Source organism: Canis lupus, chromosome 21 (genome assembly GCF_011100685.1).
Source record: "Canis lupus familiaris isolate Mischka breed German Shepherd chromosome 21, alternate assembly UU_Cfam_GSD_1.0, whole genome shotgun sequence".
Lineage (NCBI taxonomy): Eukaryota > Metazoa > Chordata > Mammalia > Carnivora > Canidae > Canis > Canis lupus.
This window is the reverse complement of record NC_049242.1, coordinates 8,810,385-8,831,213: the sequence shown is the minus strand read 5'-3', so window position 1 is coordinate 8,831,213 and position 20,829 is coordinate 8,810,385. Positions and strand designations below refer to the sequence as shown.

The following is a 20,829-nucleotide window of genomic DNA, read 5'->3' as shown; positions in this document are numbered from 1 at the left end:
CTCAACAATTAGCTCAAACTAAGTAGGCACACAAATGCTCAATACCCAGTTGCTGTTATTAGTATGGGATAATGTGAATAATATAGGAAAAAAAGCAATTTTATTGATCCAGAAACAAATCTGGCTGAGTAACTCCTGTCTATGATGAAATTATCTTAAGTATGGCACTTATCTTGGTTATTTAAAATACAATTTTCATTAATCTAGGTCTAGGAGTTGGTGGCTATAATAGCTGCTTAGCCAAACTGTTCTTGGTAACAGGCTGAATCTAATTTGTGCCTTTGTCTATTGAAAAGAACATTAATTGATTAGTAGGTCACCCTATTACAGTGTTAATAAATGGGAAAACCTTGAGAGTCTACTGTTGGCAATTCAGTTCACATTGTTTTTTCATTAGTGTATATCAACAACTAGAATCTAAGGTTCTTGTGAGACTAAGATTGTCCTAAACGATGAGCCCTTTGGTGGCAAGAACTATGTCCAATTTATCTCATTTCCCCCAAGAAATAACACACTGCCTGGCACATAGAAAATACTCAATAAATATTTGTTAAGTTGAATAAAATGTTTTACTTAGGTGGAATGAAAGTACATTTTATTTCTATAATGAAAATAATTTTTAATATAAGTATAAAGGGACTTTTAGCTGAATTTCTATTTTAAATGTATTTTGTGAGTCTGATATTAAAAGAGAATAGAGGTTGGCAAGTCAGGAACATGTGCTCAGGTCTTACTTCTTTACTAAGAATTTTTTGATTCTGAATAAAATGACTAACTTCCTAATCCTGTTTTCATAGAAATAATATAGAAAATAATACCTCGTGGAGTTATGATTAGAAAGATAGACATAACAGTTCATTCAGATTATATAATCTATATGTGTAATATATGTATAATTACATATGTATACATACATATGTATACATATACATATGTATATCATATGTATATCACATGATGACACAATATATAACACCATAGCACGGTGTGTTTGGTCTTTTTTTCTTTTTTTGTAGTAATCAATTCTAAAATCTCAATGATCTACAGTAATGAATATTTACTTCTTGCTCACTTTACAGGGGGGCTTTGAGATGTAGGCTATAGTTCTGCTCTAGGTTGGATATAGACCTATACCATGTGTCACCCAGAACCCAGGCTGAAGGACCTACCTGAAGGCTCATGGAAGAGAGAAGAAACACAAAGGACTAGTAGAAAGTTGCCATGTTTCTAAAAGCTTTTCCCATTTAGTTGTTCACATGGCCAAGCCAAAATCAGCGCGTCAGGAAGCATCCTCATCTACAGGGAGAGAGGAAATTAATAATTTGACTAATTATGTCTACTATGATGTATTTTAACCTACTATATGTATATATGATGTACTATAAAGATGAATTTTAAAATTTAGTTTCCTTTTTCATTAACAATCAAACCAACCACGCACCTCTTGAGTGTTAGCTATGTTCCAGACATTGTGCTGGTGGCTAGGAGCCACCGGATTTAATTCTGTTCTCAAGGAGCACAAAAATGTTTCCTAATTTTTACAATCTTAGTCTGGTACTATTGTGTTCCAAGCTATGCAAAGTGTTGAACAAGAAAATAATATTTTTCTAGTTAGTGTCTATTAGAAAGTATATTTTTGCTAACTTCTCTCACTTTAAAATTTTCATCTAAGTGACCTGAAAGAAACAATGTTGCTGAAAAACCATTTGACATTAAAGATTAGCAGGCAGCATCCAAGTTAGGAACTAAGTAGTTACATAAGTTAGCTCAATTTCTCTATATTCCATATTTTCAGCTACTTACTATCTTGTTAAAAGCTTTTGAATACTACCTGTTAAAGATGATTGTATTCAAATTGACATGAAAGACACTATATTTCCTTATTTTCCATTTATAACTTTTAAACATTGTTCAGAAAATAGTTTTCCTATTTCATTTCCTAATGAAAATGTATTGTTTCAAAAGGCCAGAAAGCTGACAGAACTGCTAAATTGGAAATGTGGTCTGGGTTTTGTGAAGTTACTCTCTAAAAGCAGTGCTGAGCTTGGAAGTGCACATGTGTATTTATAAACACATGCAAAAACTTTCAGCAAAAAAGTTTTAGGCAGGTCTTGCATCAAATTACCGCATTTCGTGAGTTGCTGTGGAAACAGATTAGCCCTCTGGAAGTGCAAAACCGTGTTTAAGTCTAATGCAAAGAACAATCCATAGCATGAAAGAGAAGAACAGCTGGGAGCTGAGGTAGCATAAGCTGACATGTCAGACAGTAGCCAGACAAAGTGAGCCAGGCACTGTCTGGAAAAAAAGGGCAGTGGGGGTTGGGAAGAGCAACAGAACACTGTCAACAGAGTCAACAAAATGGACCAGCTGTTCACTCTCATCATAACAAGAAAATATAGAGAATTCCAGGGATGAGGGTTAAATGTGCTGAGAGAATAAAAATTTTAAAAATCAAATGAATAAACAAGATTACCCAAAGCAACCTCTACTGAGAAGCTTCTGACAGGAAAATGCAATGCAAGACTCTAGGTTCTGGACCCTGTGCACTCACTGTTGACTTGTTTGGGATATAAACACTGATACTAGTTTCTCTCTCTTCTTAGGATATTACCCTCTTGCTTCATGGCTCTTTGGGAAATTGCCTACTTCAGAAAAGTCATGCTGCAGCACCTCTCTTCTCGCACCATCTCGAAGAGGAGAGGAAATGTCTATACTGAAATTGACTCAAGGAGGCATCTTGGGAGCATAGTATTGATAGAGTATTTTGGCAGAATTTTCTGGGAGGCAGGACATCTAGAGCTAAGTTAACTTGCTTTTCTGAGTTGCATTTTCCTTGCTGGGCAAAGGTAGGACAGCATATGTCAAGTGTGCTGGTGTCAGAGAAAAAGATTTGGGGATCAAATGGGTTGAAAAACATTATCTTCTTGAATTCTAAAGATTCACAATATCCTCTTATACACTAAATGTGCTAAGAAATCTCAAAGAGGGGAAAGGGCTGTTCAACTATGTTTAATCCAATGTGTCTCTCATTATTTGGCCAGAGAAGCTTTTTATTATTTAATATCTATTAAGATCCCCCAGTGACATTGTACCCTAGAGTTTGTGTTGGGAAATAATGGAGTAACTTTTCTCAAGGACATTTGCAGCTCTGAAATCTGCATTCTAGTCTATATTTTTCAACAAAAGTTGACGTGTGTCAATGCTTAAAAGCCCAACCTTGGCTAGCACATGAGAGAAAAGATTCAGTATCTTTGAAATGATCATTAAAACACAGAAGATGGCGTTGGTTTCACATATAAAGCATGGTCAGGTGATAAGTACAAATAGATTATTTTAAGGAGTAGGTGCTCTTCCAGCCTCCAGAGTATAATTGAAATGCAAGTCAAGCTCTTATCCACAGGCAGCATCAGGATAATATAGTTTAAAAATAGCATAAAGAGCAAACACTCTACAATCCCACAGTTTAAAACTTAGCTCTATCATTAATTAAGTGTAACGATAGGCAAGTTACTTAACCTCCCTACATCTCAATCTCTTTTTCTAGAAAATACAAATAACCATAGTGTTCACCAACACAATACCTGACACATAATAGTTGTTTGGTAAAGGTTAAAAAACACAATTCAATTAATAAGAAATTAGGATGAACCTTAAAAAAATAAAAAAAGAAATCCTTAAGTCAGACCTTTTGATGACTTTCTTTCCAGTTTGAGTTAAGGAGGATATCTAGAGTTAACAACCAACACTGAAGCCACAAAACTGGTTTTTTCTTTTACTTTTACATGTTCCCCCTCCAAATTTATTCTCTCAGTGATACTCTTTCTAAAATCCAAATAAATATAATTGTGTCATCTGCCTACTTAAAGTCTTTCAATATCTCTTTATTGTCTGAAAGGTGAAAGTTAACTCATGTCACAAAGGACCTCACTTTCCTGGTGACTGTCCTCCCCTGCACGTCACGTCCCTGCGTGCTGAAGTTCTCACCTAACCCCCTGGGATATTCTGAATGCACTGCCTGTGTCCTAGGTGGATGTCTTTCACACTTGCTGCTCCATTTGCCTGAAATAACCTCACACCCTCACTTGCCTGCAATTTTCTGAATTCCAGACTCAGCTTCCATCACCTCCTCTATCACCCTTCTCAGAGCTTCCTCCCACTCCAGTCCTCCCAGAGTCAAGTCTGCCCTCTGGGTGTCCTTACTAAACTCTCATATCCCATTGCATCATCCTTGGGCTGCACTGAGCCCATCTTAATATGCCAAACTTTCTGCTCTAGTGTTCCTCCTTCTAGCGATGCCATCCATCTACCTCTAGACTATTGAAAAAAAAATCTGCTAACTGAAGACAGAAAGTAATAGGGAAAAATTTCTCGAAACCCTTATCCTCGATAAATGTCTTTATGGCATGGAAAGATGTTTCCCTGAAATAAATGTTTGTATGTAATAAGTGTTCATAGAAGAACTGGAAGCTCAGGCGGTGCCTAGGTTTAAATCCAGGTTCCTCTTCTTCCCAGCTCAAAAAAAAAAAAAAAAAAAAAAACCTTGAGCATATTCATTTTCCTCTGGGCCTGTTTCCATTTCTGTAAATTATCATACCCACTCCAGTCTTTGTACAAGGTCAAGTCTAAAGTAACTGCTTTTTAGTTGTTAGTTGTGCTGTTTTTACTATTAGTTGTAGAATTTCAAGTTTTTCTTTACTATAAGTTCAAAAGATTCAATATATCATCCCCATGTGAAAGTGTCTACAAACTTTAAAGAGCTATTGAACTGTTAGCTATTGAACTCAACTATTGAGTTGTTAGTATTGCTTATTTTATTAAACTCAACAGAATACTCAGTCAGTTGTGAACTGGCCTCTAGGTGTGGTAGTTTGGTTTGGGGCTGTAAGTATCATAAATAGTGTAGGCTACTTAGAAATTAAGATTGGGAAAGAATTTCTGAAATATCTCACCAGCCTGAATATTCAGTGTTGGGAGCCCTCACTGGTTCTGTGGCCTTAAGACTATTGTTCCCAGATGGCATCCCAGATTTGCTCTAAGCATTGCAAATTCCATCTTCTCTAAAATGATGGGTAATTGAGTAAAGAATGAAACTGACACCGCAACTGTCTGGCTCATCCATGTTTCCTCATTCTCAGTAATTCAGTAATTTAACAGAGAGCAGATGAAGGTTGAAGAACCAAATCCTGAAACTTCATTCATTCAGCAAACAGCTGTGACCTTGGGAGAAAAGTAAATGGGAACCCACATATAATAATTCTTTTTTCAGTTTGTTTGTTTTTATTTTCCCTTTTAGTAATGACGTGGCTCTGGAGAGATTCTCTTGGGGGAGAATCTGACTAAATGGTGAGCTGGGTGATTAAGTAACAAAGTGTTGTGTTTCCATTGTCTCACAGATGAGCACAACTCTCCTGTCCTCTAATCTGCTAATTCCTACATCAATAGGGTATCTTATAAGTCATGAATAAACATAAAATTTACAGAGCCCAATTAAGGGATTTATTTTATTACTTACACTGAATTATAAGCACAATTATTTCCTCCCTTCAACTATAACCACAAAGGACATTTTAAATTAGGATGCCTAGACTGAACAGCCCAGAAGACCGACTAGCAGGAAACAGGGACAAACCTAAGGCTGGATTTCTAGGCTGGCTTCCAAGTTTATACTCCTTCCAGAGATCAGAAATGAGACCTGGGCAGCATTTAGACTTTGAGGCCTCAGACAATAGATTTTTCCCGCTGACCTTTGAATTTAGGTGGCCAATTGGACGGCTATCAGTTATAATTAGGAATGCCAAGTGGAATACAGAACATCTGCTCAAAAATAAATTTCATATAAACAACACTTTTAGTATGACTAGAGACATACAGTAAAAATTTGGAATATACTAAAGAAATTGTTTTTCTGAAATTCAAATTTAATTGGGTCCTATGCATTTTTATTTGCTAAATTGACAATCCTGGTTATAATCAAACTAATGGCCTTATCCAGCTCCCTACATAAATTTTCCAATAAAGAAAAAAATAGAAGTTAAGTTCTTCCAGATCGTGGAGTGCTAGTCCCTGGCCACCGCCTCCCTTATATTCTACTTTCAAATCCAGAAAGAAATAGTTCCTTCGATGGTAATAAGGTACCAGTTACTTCCTTTGCCTAACGGACCTCTTCCCCAGTCTTCCCCTTAATTCTTATTCAGGTAGGAGTAGAGAATGGGAAGGTGATGGAGTATTTCAGCCAACGTGAAAATGTGCAAATTGCAAAGCAAACACTTGTAACAGAGAGAAACTGTTTCTAGATTTCTGTACTTTCCTTCTGAATAATTTATCTAGGCAAATAATGTAAGAAGATACTTTCTTCTTTTGGGAGATATTTCAATATGGAAGAAAGAACATGAGTTTGGGAATCAGGGAATATCGTTTCAAATCCAGCTCCCGTGATTTACAAGCTGGATGAGCTCTGTTTCTCAATATTTTTGATCTATAGGGATGCCTGGGTGGCTCAGTGGTTGAGCTGCTGCCTTCAGCTCAGGACATGATCCCGGGGGGTCTGGGATCAAGTCCCACATTGGGCCCCCTACATGGAGCCTGCTTCTCCCTCTGCTCATGTCTCTGCCTCTCTCTCTGTCTCTCTCTCTCATAAATGAAATCTTTAAAAAAATATTTTGACCTATTATATGTAACAATAATACAATATCAGTCTTATAGGGTTATTGTGAGGGTTTACATGGTATGATGTAGGAGAAGACTCAAAATGTTGGTTTTAGGTTCTCCTCCTCCTTTCCCATGAGATAGTAGAAAAAAATATGTATTTGTTTCTGCTCTGGCTTCTGACATAGAGCTCTTAAACCCCTTGTAATTTCTTGGGTGATAGGACTGTGTATTGTGTTTTAATGAGGTAACTCTGGATGGGCTTTTGGAGGACTCCTGGATGGGGGCTGATCAGTTGGAAGGCCAAGCTGTGATTGGAAGCTTCAAATGTAGGGACACCTGGTAGCTCAGCAGTTAAGTGTCTGCCTTCAGCTCAGGCATGATTCTGGGGTCCTGGGTTCGAGTACCACATCAGGGTCCCTGCATGGAACCTGCTTCTTTCTCTGCCTATGTCTCTGCTTCTCTCTTTGTGTGTCTCTCATGAATAAATAAATAAAATCTTAAAAAAAAAAAGGAGCTTCAAATGTTTAGCCCCATACCCTATTTGCTTGAAGAGGGTGGAGATGTGACAATGGAGTTAATGACTGATCATGCCTACATGATGAAGCATCCATAAAAATCCCCAAAGTATGAGGTTTTGGGAGCTTTTCACATCTATATACTGAGAAAGTGACCCATCCTAATTCTGCAGGAACAGAAGCTGCAGCACTCAGACCCTCATAAACCTTGCCCCATGTACCTTCTCCTCTGGTTGTCCATCTATATCTTTTATCAAATCTTTTAATGAACTAGTAATTGTTAAATGTTTCTTGAGTTCTGTGAACTGCTCTACAGTTTTAATTGGCATCTAAAGTAGTATGAGGACGAGGGGGTCAGGCTTATGTGACTGAGTCCTTACCCTGTGGGATCTGACATTATCTCCTGGTAGACGGCATCAGAACTGATTTAAATTTATAGGATACCTAACTGGTATCACAAAGAATTGGTTGGATGGGGGCACATCGTTTGTGACCAGACGTGTCAAAAGTGAAGTGCTGTCTATGAAGGTAAAAGAAGATACACAGTCATTCTGACAGGTGTAAGGTATATGCCATCTATGTTTATTGCAGCATTATTTACATTAGCCAAGATATGGAAGCAGCCCACTTGTCCATCAATAAATGAATGAATAAAGAAAATGTATAAACACACACACACGCACACACACTATTACTCAGCCATAAGAAAATAATAAAATCTTGCTATTTTTAACAATATAGATGGATCTAGAGAGTATAAATAAGTCAGTCAGAGAAAGACAAATACCATATGAATTTAAGAACACAAAAAAATGAACAAAGAAAAAAGAGACAATCCAAAAAACAGACTCCTAAATGCAGAGAACTGGTGGTTGCCAGAGGAGAGGTGGATGAGGGGAATGTATGAAATAGCTAAAGGGAGTTATGAGTACTATCATGATGAGCACTAAGTAATGTATAGAATTGTTGAATAATTATGTTACACATCTCAAATTAATATGTTTGTATGTTAATTATACAGACTTCAATTTTTAAAATTATACTTCAATTTTTAAGAACAGGAAAACAGAGGAGACACACAGTGAAGAAAGACATAGATAGGGAAGAACTGAATTTTTCCCCATGCAGAAAGGTGGAAAAGAGTTTTCCTTCACATTCTCCTTCTGGATTCTTAATTCTTTAGAGGTTTATTCATTCATGAAAGAATGAAAAGATGAAACTTTTCATCTTTTAAACATAAACATAGCACTGCTTCCCTATTAATCATAATTTCTCCTATTAATCATAATTTCTCACTATATTTTCCTAACTTAGAAATAAGTCCATCCAATCAGGAAAATGTGAAACTATCCATTCCCTTTGCTTGTCTATCAGCATATTTTCATACAGAAGATTTTGATCTTTGTTATCACGGCTGCCTCCATTCTAATATCCATTCTGCCATAGCTAAATACCACTTACACATGCATAACAATCTCATGTGAGCACTCAGAGAGGAGTGCTGCCTTAGAGATAATCTCTTCTACACCCTGCCTAAAGCACAAATGCTTTTAGATGTTCGTCCAACTTGGGCCTGAAGAAGATTAGTGCCAGGGAATTGCTATTTGGCAAAGCCGTTTGGAATACAGGAAATGGTTAGAATATGTTTGCAAAATTAGGCTGAAACCTGCCTAACTGCCACTTGTTCAGAGGTAAGCTTTCTGGACTCATAAAATTCTTATCTCTTCTACTTTAGGACTGCCTTTCAAATGTTTTTAGACATATCAGGAATTGCTAAATGATTTTCTTCCCTTCTTTTGGCTAATACTGTAAAAAATATTAAGCCTCCTCCTCAACTCTCATCTTCATGTAACTTTTGATTTCCTACCTTGTTTTTGGTATCTTGAAGTAATATGAATATATTAGAGTGACACCAGCTGCTATAACAAGCAGATCCAAAAAATATACGGTGTCTCAAATACATCAGAAGTTTATTTTTTGCTAGTGCAACAGTCCAAGACAGCTGTTCATGGCTGGCAGGTAGCTTTTCCCAACTTGATGTTATAGACACGCAGGATCTTCACATCACTTGACTCTCCGATGCCCTAGACCTTCATTAGCATTGTCTGCATCCAACAAATGAAAGGAAAAAGAAAAGTGTGGAGAACATACACATTTTTCTTAAAAACCCTTTCCTAGATGAGATAATCATCACTTATGCTTATATTTTAAGTGGGAAAAAAATCATATGTTCTCATCTAAATGCAAGGAGGGGATGAAGATGACCTTGGGAGGTATGGCCTCCACCTGGGTTGTCTCTTTCCTGCAACAACCTTATATCGTTGCAAAACAATTTTTTTGCCACAATAACTATTTCTGCTATAGTGTGGGCGTAAATCAGATTTGGCGATGGAGTCGCAAAGTGCTATGAGCGTCAGATGACAAGAACCACTCCTCTATCGGCCTTCTTTCTTGGCTGTGGCTGTGCTACCATCACTTTTACCTTCACACTCCTTCAGTATCTTCTACTCTGTTCCACCAAAAGACTGACCCATTTAGCCCCGGTGGCGTAGCTGCTTAGTGCTGCCTGAGCCCGGGGTGTGATCCTGGAGACCTGGGATCGAGTCCCACACTGGGCTCCCTGCATGGAGCCTGCTTCTCCCTCTGCCTGTGTCTCTGTCTGTCTGTCTCTCTCTCTCCCTCTGAATGGATAAATAAATATTTTTTTTTTTAAAAAAAGACTGACCCATTACTTTATGTGCCCAAAAGACAAGAAAAATGCTGTTAATTATTCTGACACAGTAGTTTCATAGTATGACTATATATCTCAATTTCTAAGATTTTAAAATTTGAAAAAAGAAGAATCTTAAAATCATCACATATGTTATCTGCTGTTTTACACACACACACACACACACACACACACACACACACATACACACACACACACAGCAATGCATACCTTACTTTGTTGGGTCTTTTTTCCCCCCTTTACTTCAGAACTTCCATGTATTATTCCTCTTATCCAATATACCTACAGCACATAGGGGATTGTTTTAGCAATTTAAGAATCTCCTAATCACAGGATATTCATTGATCCATTCTGCCAAAACTGTGTTATAAGAAGTGTGATTTGAGATTGGGATTTAGAGTGTTTATGTTTTCTAACCTTATCACTGCAGTTAGTCACATTGAGCTAAGCAATGACCAATGTAAGTGGCCTGAGAGTTTGAAACTCTGTGAACTCTCATCTCACGTTTAGTTCATTAAGATCAAACCACACAAGCAGTCGTGTCATTCACTTTTAATTTTAACTGAAGATAAAAGTTATAGTGAATTCCACAAAATGGGACAACCCTTCTGCATAAAAAGAATTGAGAACTTTCCTTCTGCTAAGTTTTGCAAATGATGAAAAAGCCTCTTTGGGCCTCACAGATACTCTTTCAGTGGACTCTCATGGGCCATAAAGATTTCACTATAAATCACTACATGGGACTGAGGCATGGAAGGATCCAATAAAGTGGAGATATGTTATTTGTGAGGAGTAAGTTCCTATGAAACTTTTTTTTTTTTTTTACCAGCCAAGTCAATAAATATTTATTGAGAAAGGTCTATGTAAAAAGACACTCTTTCAAGTGTTGTTTTGAATAGTAAGAGAAGGGAGTTTCAGGGACAAGCAAGTTGCAGGGATCTGGCAGGGGTGAAATAGGGCTCTCTGGGCAGTCAAGGGGGAACATTGTTTCTTTGTTTTTTAAAGATTTTATTTATTTATTCATAAGAGATACACACAGAGAGGGGCAGAGACACAGGCAGAGGGAGAAGCAGGCTGCCCACAGAGAGCCCAATGTGGGACTCCATCCCAGTCCCCAGTATCATGCCCGGAGCCTAAGACAGATGCTCAACCATTGGAGCCACCCAGGAGCCCCTGTTTGTTTTTTAAGTAGGTTCCATGCCCGGAGTGAACCCAGATGCGAGGCTTGAACTCATGACCCTGAAATCCAACACTTGAATTGAGACCGAGTCTGATGCCTAACTGACTGAGGCACCCAGTTGCCCTGGCAGTCAAGGAGAAATGGTAGCCCCTCCACGTCCAGACAGGCAGTGTGGAGTTCACTCCAGTATGAATTGCACTATTATTATAAGGCTCAAAACTCAAACAGCAAGTTTGAAGATTTTCTTTTAATTAGGCTAAATGATCGTAAATATTATTATTTTTTTGGGGGGGTTCCAAGTTTTATTCAAGAACTCATACAAAATATTTGAGGTAAATGAGTTTTAATCCTCATCTTCCTCCTCTTCCTCGTCCTGGTTAATCTGGAAGTAACGCAACTCGTAACTCTCTTTGCTGTTAGCAACTACGCGCAACCAGTCATGGAGGTTATTCTTCTTCAAATATTTTTTGGTGAGATATTTCAAATACCTTTTGGAAAAAGGCACCTCAGAAGTTACAGTAATTTTGCTCTTGCTTCTTTCGATGGTTACATCCCCTCCACCGAGATTCCCAGCTTTTCCATTCACTGTGATTCTCCCTTGAAGAAACTGCTCAAAATTGGCAGCCTCCATGATTCCATCTTCTACCGGGTGGGTGCAATCAAGGGTAAACTTCAGAACTTGCTTCTTTTTTTTACCCCCCTTCGCCACAAGCTTTTTCACGGGTGCCATGGCGGCAGCAAAGGCAGAAAGGGAGCATGATCTGTAAATATTAAAGCATCTTGGAATTCCTTAGCCAAACTTATGGCCCAAGGTTGGTCCTGTGTTCAAGCAGAGGTGGATTGCTAAAGGACAACACAGACAACGTGGAACTGCATTTGAGCCAGCAAGGAGACCTGAAGAGAGCAGACAATACAGGTCTCTAAGATGCCAACCATGCCCAGTATACACTCTTGGAAACAAAAACAAAAGACAAACAAAAATAACTGTTTCCTTTAAATTATTCATTCTCCCAATGCTATGGATATGAGCTAAACCTTAAAACTGGAAAATCCAGTTTTAAAAAAAAATCCTCTTCTTCTCTTTTTTAGAGATGAGACAGATGAATACTGTTAAACTCTCTCATTTTCCCCCTTGCCCAGTCACTATTTATTCATTCAGCCACCTACATTTTTGCAAAGCTTACTTTTTGCAGTAAAGGCCAAAGGCTTCCTAATGGACTCTGAAAATGGCTGCATAGCCATGATGAGTGATCAGAACTCCTTGTCTCTGTCAGGAAAACAACCCGGGAGCTGCCTGCCATTTCCATTGGGGAGTTTTGGAAAGTTTCACTTCCAATAGCCCTATGAATGCATTGTTTTGGGGGCAGAGGAGAGCTCAAGAGGCTTGTGGAACATGAGCCCTGGCTTTTGAAGTTACTTTTTCCTGTACATTGATTTTTCAGAGTTTGATTTTACTTTTAAGACAGGAAATATAGAGCTAGGTTCCATTCACACTGTAAGTCATTTACCAGAAGAAAATCAAATCAGAAAGCAACAGAGTTGCCCCAAAGGCCCTAGGGCAGGCTTGGGGGAGAGGGACATGGGAGCAGTGGAGGAGAGAGGGAAGAAGGAGGAAAAGAAAAGGAGACTGGAACTCCAGACTGCAAGGAAAGCCTATAAGCCTTTAATCTCTTAAGCACTGCAAAATGATTAAACTCACCTACCCAACACCTGCCTTAAAAAGAATGCAGATATGTGGAAGAAAAGAAAATTCAGAAATTTACAAAAGTGCACTTTGGACATCATGAAATATTCATTTGGGATTCAGAGGGCTGATCCCACTTAGCATGTTAAACACATATAGGTTCTGCTTGCAGAATTGGAGAAGAGTCTGAGCATTTATAAAACAGAACCCTGTCTCACATTTTTCCAGAGGGAGTGGACTAAGAACAATCCAAAGTAGTAGGTGGTTTCTGGAAGGACAGGTCTGCAAATGGAGCATAAAAGGGCATTCCTTAGGTTGCTGAGGATTTTCTTGGATTGTACTCTGCTAATATGTGCTCAAGGCAGATATAACAGATGTGTGGGGAGACTCTAGAGGCATTTCTTACAAATTTTGTCTGGTTTTAGGGAGGATTTTTCCTCCCATTACAGTGTCATTATCACGGGTTGGATTAAGAAGGTTAACATAAGGGCTGTGTGTGTCCTTTACAGGACCATGTTCACTGTACCAAGAGAGATGAGTTCACTGCATTTGCTTCATTTTTTGTGATGGTTTCATTTTGTCCTCTAACAAGTTCAATATGCATTTCCAAAAATTAAAAATGCCATTCAACATAATCTTATCACTCTTACTTTTAAAACTTTTCCATTATTTTTCAAGTGATAGAATGGTTAATATAATTGTTTCAGTAGATAATTAGGCGCAGAATACAATAAGCAGCTGGAAACTCAATACACCAGTGACAAAAGAATATGATGAGGGAAAACTAAACAAGTGCCTGGCCAATAGAAATATATGCAGTAAAATTAGAATTATTAAATGGTCTTCTGCAAAAATAACAATCTGAAGACTTTGCATTTCTATACCATCATTATCATCATTATTAAGATTTTTATTATTGGGTCTGATCCTATGAAGAGCCAAAGAAAATAAACTACTATCTGGGAGTAATTTGTTCCCCCATATGATGTGAATTAACTTTGCTTGGAAAATAGGGTCCCATTCTGAGCACTGGGAAGAGATCACCTCTAGGGAGTCCATCCAATGTGAGTGCAGCAGCAGAGGCAGCAGCCAGGAAAACAGGAAATTATGAGGCCAGCCCTTGACCAGAGGGAGTCCCAGTCTGCTACAGCTCACAGAAGCTGTGTCTGACAGTATATTCCCATGGTACCGCAATCTCTCCAGGACTCCCAATGGGCTACATTACTTCAATATTTATTGCAGGGATTGCAGATCGTAGAAAGTTCGGTTTTTTCAGGAGTGGCACAGAAGAAAAAGCAAGGACTTGATATCCTATGTAAGCCCTCATCTATTATCTGAGCACACAGTAGGGAAGGGGAAAGTAAAGAACAATTTTTTTTCTTATTTCAGGCAGCCTCTCCCTTCTATTTCTTTCCCTAGAGAGGTCTCAGACCCTTTCTACCCAATATATGCCTTATGCATGCTTGCCAAGTCAGTGCAATCATATCACAACTCAATCACTGGCACAAAAACTATTGACTCATGATTGAGATAGTCTAGTGGTCAAAAGCCCAGGATTTATCATGAAAACAACTTTACCACTTATGAGCTGTAGGCAAATGGTGTAATAATCACAAAACTGCCATTTTCTCATGTGTAAATTGGGTGATATTGAATTTAAGTTAAATAGATGAGGCACAGCATATGACCCAGTGTAAATACCCAATAAATGGCAGCCTTTAATATTATTTGATGCAGTCTTAAGAAATGACATAGAAGCCCTTTAGGCCTAGTATGTTGCTTCATTTGACAAAATTTTCTCTGTCCATCAAATGCTTTATGTTGGGTATATGAAAGGGATCATTGTTTCACCAAGGATCTTTTGTTTGCGTTAACTTAAACGAACTTGGTCTAGCTACAGCAAAAGAAAAAGGAGAGGAATGGAGAGGTGGAATATATAAGTGGTAGTACTTCTTAAAATCAAAGTAGCTACATCACCACAGAATCCTATTTCCTCAAAGCACCAAAAGTGACCATGTTGATAAAGAGACTGCTTTCAGCTATTTCAACTAGAAGATGCTAGTGTCCTGGATTATACGATTTAATTGAAGGAAATTCTGATGCAAACAAGATACATTTTGAGATGGATGGCTTACTCAGTGAAAGAATGAGTTTGTCTCTACTTGCTGGTGAGGTTTCAGATGATATTAATACTAGAATATATTAATAGTATACATGTAATATATATAATATATAGTAAGGTTATATTAATAACAGAAAAAAGAAATTTCAGGTGTTGTAGAAGGAATGAAACTAAATTCTTCAGTTATAGCAAAGAATGTTTTGATGAGGAGCCCTGAAAAAAAAATATACAATCACAAAATAACATCTCACAGGAAAAAGAAACTAAGATTGCTCAGAGAGTACCATCTGAAACTAAAAGTCTCACTACTGAATGCCAACTTCTTGATTCAACAGGCCTGAACTGCAGTAATACATTCACTCTGGTGGAGAGGAGACATTACCAGGCCAGACATTTCCTATGGTGATAACCTATTTACCTTTGTACTTCTAGGCCCTCAGTGAAGAACAACCAGAAGAATTTTGAACTTAAAAATAAATCCCAATATTTTTCTTCATATTATCCATGCAGTGATATATTCTTAGCATATGTAAAAATTGAAGAGTATTTGTGTTCAATTCTGTTCAATGAATTTGTATGTCATCATATAATGTTCTAATATTCAGTGTTCATCCAAGTATATTTTAGATATGATACTGTTTCTTGAGGGAAGTAGGGATATTCTGCACATTTACCATGCAGAATTTAAAATGTATTTTAAAATTTCTAGTAGGCACATTTTTTAAAGTAAAAAAGTCAGTGAAATTAATTTTAACCTATTTTAATATATTAATTAATATAATAATTAAATATTAATTATTTAATATATTAATTTTAATATATCCAAAGTATTATCATTTCACATGGAATAAGTCTGAAATATTGATGATATATTTTGTATTTTTTGTACCAAGTTTTTGAAATTTGGTGTACATTTTACACACACGCTATAACTCAATCTGGACTAGTCACATTTCAAGGGCCTAATAGCTACAGGTGGTGGGTGGATACTGTATTGGAGGGTAGCTCCAGTGTCTTCCCGAAATCAATCACTAGAAATCTCTCAGTAACCATGTACTAGTCTCTCTGTCTGATTCTCTTTTGCTCTTTGCTCATTTTCTTCTCCCTTTGGGATCATCTTTCTCTGATTTCTCTGTGCATGCTTAAAATGACTGACCCACAGCAAGAATATTTAACTCTACTTAAAATCTAACCACACTCAGATGCTAACTATAATCCAAATCCCTAATCCATCAGGAAAAAAGAACCTAATTACTTAACTTGCCATGTGTCCACCCCAGTTCCTATCAACTAAGAAGGACAGGAAGAGGTATAATCACTATGGTTATCCGGTTTGAAATAGATCGCTTAAACCTACAATAAAGCGCTAATTGACTGTTTTCTGGGATTCCTGCCAAGACTAACATTTTCTGCAGACAATAGCACCTACCCTGAATAAAAATTGTTAAACTATGTTGGTGTTTGATCTTTTTTTTAAAAATTGAAGACATTATTTTTTGTTTGTTTGTTTAAGGCCAGATAAATATTGTAGGCTCCGTGGGTCAGGAAACAAAATTAAGGACATTATATATATACTGTGTAACCATTTAAAAATAGTAAAGAACATTTAAATTGGGAGATACCGTGTTCTGGTTAAGAATGAAAAAGTCACAGGGAGGAAAGGCACCGCACAGAGAATATAGTCACTGATAGTGTAATAGTGTTGCATGGTGACAGGCAGTAGATAGATACACTTGTGGTGAGCACAGTATAAGGTATAGAGTCCTTGAATCACTATGTTGTACACCTGAAACTAATGTAACACTGTACGTCTATGTACTCCAATATAAATGCATACATAAGTGCATACATATCATTCTTGGTTCAAAGGCTGTGCCAAAACAGGCCAGGTTTGCAGGACAGGCCATAGTGTGCAGACCTTTTCCCTCCTATCTCTGTAACGTACTATTACTAAATGATGGCCTAGGTTAAGCCTGATTCTTTCATCATCCTGTGAAACCTGCAACAGCCTCTAATGCTAACAGTATGATGAATTTTAGCTCTGCTGTTCAGAAATTTAAAAGAAAGAGACTGTGCTCTGTTGCAGCCAAGTGATCCCCATGATTAAGTGGGCCATGCTTCCTCCCATTGCTTTTAGGTTCTCTACAGTCAGCTTTCGAAGGGGCATTTCTCTCTCTCACACACACAGAAGGTAGAGCTACTGAGGAAACCCACCTTCTAACAAGCCACGCCTGGTCACACAGATCCTGGCTCACCCCCAGGTAAGCTACTGCTACAAGTTTCACACTGGCAATTATCCTCACTAGCAATGAAATCAAGCTACTTTCCAGGACAGGCAGAAGTACCAGAGCATCTTCTGTATTTAGTTCCTTGTCTTGGACACGTGGCTGAACCTGAGGTCATGTTCCATTATATGAAAATTAGAGTTGGGATGCCTACCTCACAGGGTGGCTCTAAGGACAATATGACTAATGCAAATAAATCCCTCAGTACCATGATTGACTGACATATGTGAAACCTCTGAATATATGCAGCCATGATGACAGTGGTGGTAATATGACAATGTATGATGACAGTACTAGCGATTAAAATTAGATAATCAAACCAAAGAGTTTCTCCTAGGAACACATGAAATCACCTTCACATAATCTTAAGTTCCAAGGCCTGTTGCCCCATGAGCAAGCATGCTAATATCTGAGACTTACTTATATGATTCAGATCTGGAATTCCCACATCAGTGTCCATTCCACACATTTCCAGTCATTCCCACTTCAAATATTCTAGTGAGGGGCAGCATTTGCCAGCAATGTGTCCCATGAAAATTTAATTCTGTAAGTCAGACATTTTATACCACACATGTGCATGCATGCACCATATATATACAACTTCTCTGGAACAAATGAGTTTGGGAAATATTGAGCTAAATTAAGTTAAACATGTTTCCTGAAACAGACTTTTAAAACACTTATACTATGATAGTATACACTGTGACTCTGTATGAGGGTACTAAAGAAAAGTATCATTTTCCAAATTTATTTGACAGAGATAGCCTCACTGAGCTGCTGGTAGTGCCAGCTTTCTTTAAAATACCATAATAGACATTTATTGATCAATTAATATATGCCATGCTTTCTACTAGAACTATTATTTTACTCTTAAAATAATCCTATGAGGAAGGTACTATTCTATACTATCAATTCTGAGGGGAATCTGAGGAAAACTCTCAGATAATTTATATTCTCCAAGCTCAGATAATAGAACACAGATCTGAACCAGGTAATCTAATTCCAGAGCCTGTGCCCTTGATCCTCACTAAATCATTGAGAAGACCAGTATGTGATATCCTATAGTCCAGATTAGGAGCTAGATAAAGGCAAATCAACAGGTAAAAGTGGATGCTTTAGACTCATAACAATAACTTCCAGAGCAGCCCCGGTGGCGCAGCAGTTTAGCACCGCCTGCAGCCCAGGGCGTGATCCTGGAGACCCTGGATCGGGTCCCACGTCAGGCTCTCTGTATGATGCCTGCTTCTCCCTCTGCCTGTGTCTCTGCCTCTCTCTCTCTCTCTGTCTCTATGAATAAATAAATAAAATCTTAAAAAAAAAATAACTTCCAAACTCTTTCCCTTTTCTTTAAAATGGTGACTTTCTCAAAGTCCATTTTTTTTTTGACAGTATGAAGCTCAACCCACTTTTGCCCTGAGCCATTATATCGAATAATATTGAATTCGGATTCTCAGATTAAATGGCTTCTATTTGGATTGTGGGCTGTCTGCTGGAGTGCTCATGGTATAAGATCATATTCTTAGAGATATACAACCCTGCTTTCAGGTACTGGTTCAACCACTCAAAAGCTATGAGACCTTGAGCATATTATAAAACTTCTCAGAGGCTGGTTTCCCCATCTATAAATTGAAAATAATAATAGTTTTGAGCATCTTTCTAGATAGATCTCTGGAGGCAAGGAAAACAAAAGCAAAAATATACTATTGGGACTACATTAAAAAATGCTTCTGTATAACAAAGGAAACAACTAACAAAACTAAAAGACAACTTACTGAATGGGAGAAGATATTTGCAAATGACATATCTGATAAAGGGTTAGTATCCAAAATATATAAACTTATACAACTCAACACTCAAAAAACAAATAACCAATTAAAAATGGGCAAAAGATGTGAACAGACATTTCTCTAAAGAAGACATCCAAATGGCCAGCAGACACATGAAAAGATGCTCAACATCATTCATCATCAGGGAAATGCAAATCAAAACCACAATGATATATCACCTCACACCTGTCAGAATGGCTAAAATCAAAAACACAAGAAACAAGTGTTGTTGAGAATGTGGAGAAAAAGGAATGTTCCTGTATTGTTGGTGGGAATGCAAACTGGGGCAGCCACTGTGGAAAACAGTATGGAGGTTCCTCAAAAAATTAAAAAACAAAACAAAACAAAAAAACTAACCTGTGATCCAGTAATTTCACTACTAAGTATTTACGCAAAGAATACAAAAACACTAATTTGAAGGGATACATGTGCCCCTATGTTTATAGCAGAATTATTTATAATAGCCAAATTATGGAAAGAGCCCAAGTGTTTATTGACTTAAGAATAGATAAAAAAGATGTAATACATACACACACATGTGCACAGACACACATGCAATGAAATATTAGCCACAAAAAAGAATGAAATCTTGCCACTTGCAACAACATGGTTGAATCTAGAGAGTATGATGCTAAGTGAAATAAGCTAGTCAGGGAAAGATAAATACCATAAGATTTCACTCATATGTTTAATTTAAGAAACAAAACAAATGAACAAAGGGGGGGGGGAGGAGAGAGAAACCAAAAATCAGATCTTAACTATAGAGAACAAACAGATGGTTACCAAAGGGGAGTTGGGAGGATGAGTGACATAGGTGAAGGAGATTAAGACTACACTTATATTGATGAGCACTAGGTAATATATGAAATTGTTGAATTATTATATAGTACACCTGGAATGAATATAACACTATGTTAACTATACTAGAATTAAAATTAAAAAAAAGAAAAGCCTGTAAATTGGGAACAAGAGTGACACAGGAGGGATAAACTTAAAACTTCTCTAATTTCAGGATCCCTGGGTGGCTTAGCGGTTTGGCGCCTGCCTTTGGCCCAGGGTATGATCCTGGAGTCCTGGGATCGAGTCCTACATCGAGCTCCCTGCGTGGAGCCTGCTTTTCCCTCTGCCTGTGTCTCTGCCTCTCTCTCCCTTTCTCTGTGTATCTCATGAATAAATAAATAAAATCTTTTTAAAAAATGCTCTGATTTCTTTGAAATGCACATCAATTTCTATAATTATTAGCAACAGATTACTAGCGATACAACTTTTATTTGAGACCATGAAACAATGTGTCCTGATTCAGAGGGTGTAAACCTCTGCTTACAAAACTTGCCAGAAGAGTTAGGTGGTGATGGGAGGAGCCATTAAACTTGGAACATATTTCCCTGACTACTCATGTTGCTAACCTTAATTTTACTTGACAAAGTGATAGGTATGATTTTTCATTATTCCAGTAATGATGTTTGTACACACAGCAAGTCAAATTGCAGCATTCAATAAATCCTATGTTCCTGTTCAAAACAGAAAACAAATAAATACATAAATTACATATGTATTTATTTACATAGATAATTTCATATAAAATAATTTTTTTTGTAAAAAATAACAGTTTTGAGAAGTGAATGAGTATATGCATGTAAATATTCATTGGATTTAATAAGTTAATATTGGTATATAGTTCAGTAGAGTATCTGGTCTATAAACAAGCTTTATGTAAGCATTAGTTAAATAAAATAAACAAATAAATACAGAAAGTCTTTTTTAAAGTACACAGTGACCATTTGCTAATATTAGATATTACTATTATTGTGTTAGGAGAATTCATAAAATCTTACCAA

The 20,829-nt window shown here is 37.3% G+C and overlaps 1 protein-coding gene and 1 long non-coding RNA gene across 2 annotated transcripts in view; both read right to left on the bottom strand.

Annotated features, from left to right (window-relative positions):
* Positions 1-11,363: 11,363 nt before the first annotated feature.
* On the bottom strand, positions 11,364-11,841 carry LOC100682679 (60S ribosomal protein L22-like). The gene has a single exon (XM_038568138.1). The coding sequence runs from the start codon at positions 11,802-11,804 to the stop codon at positions 11,418-11,420; it is 387 nt and encodes a 128-aa protein (XP_038424066.1). The 5' UTR covers positions 11,805-11,841; the 3' UTR covers positions 11,364-11,417.
* Positions 11,842-20,290: 8,449 nt separating this feature from the next.
* The window catches only part of LOC111091595, a 37,045-nt gene continuing 36,506 nt past the window's right edge, over positions 20,291-20,829 (bottom strand). The window contains exon 6 of the long non-coding RNA XR_005375349.1: positions 20,291-20,502. This is a non-coding gene — a long non-coding RNA (uncharacterized LOC111091595). The remainder of the gene's footprint in view (positions 20,503-20,829) is intronic.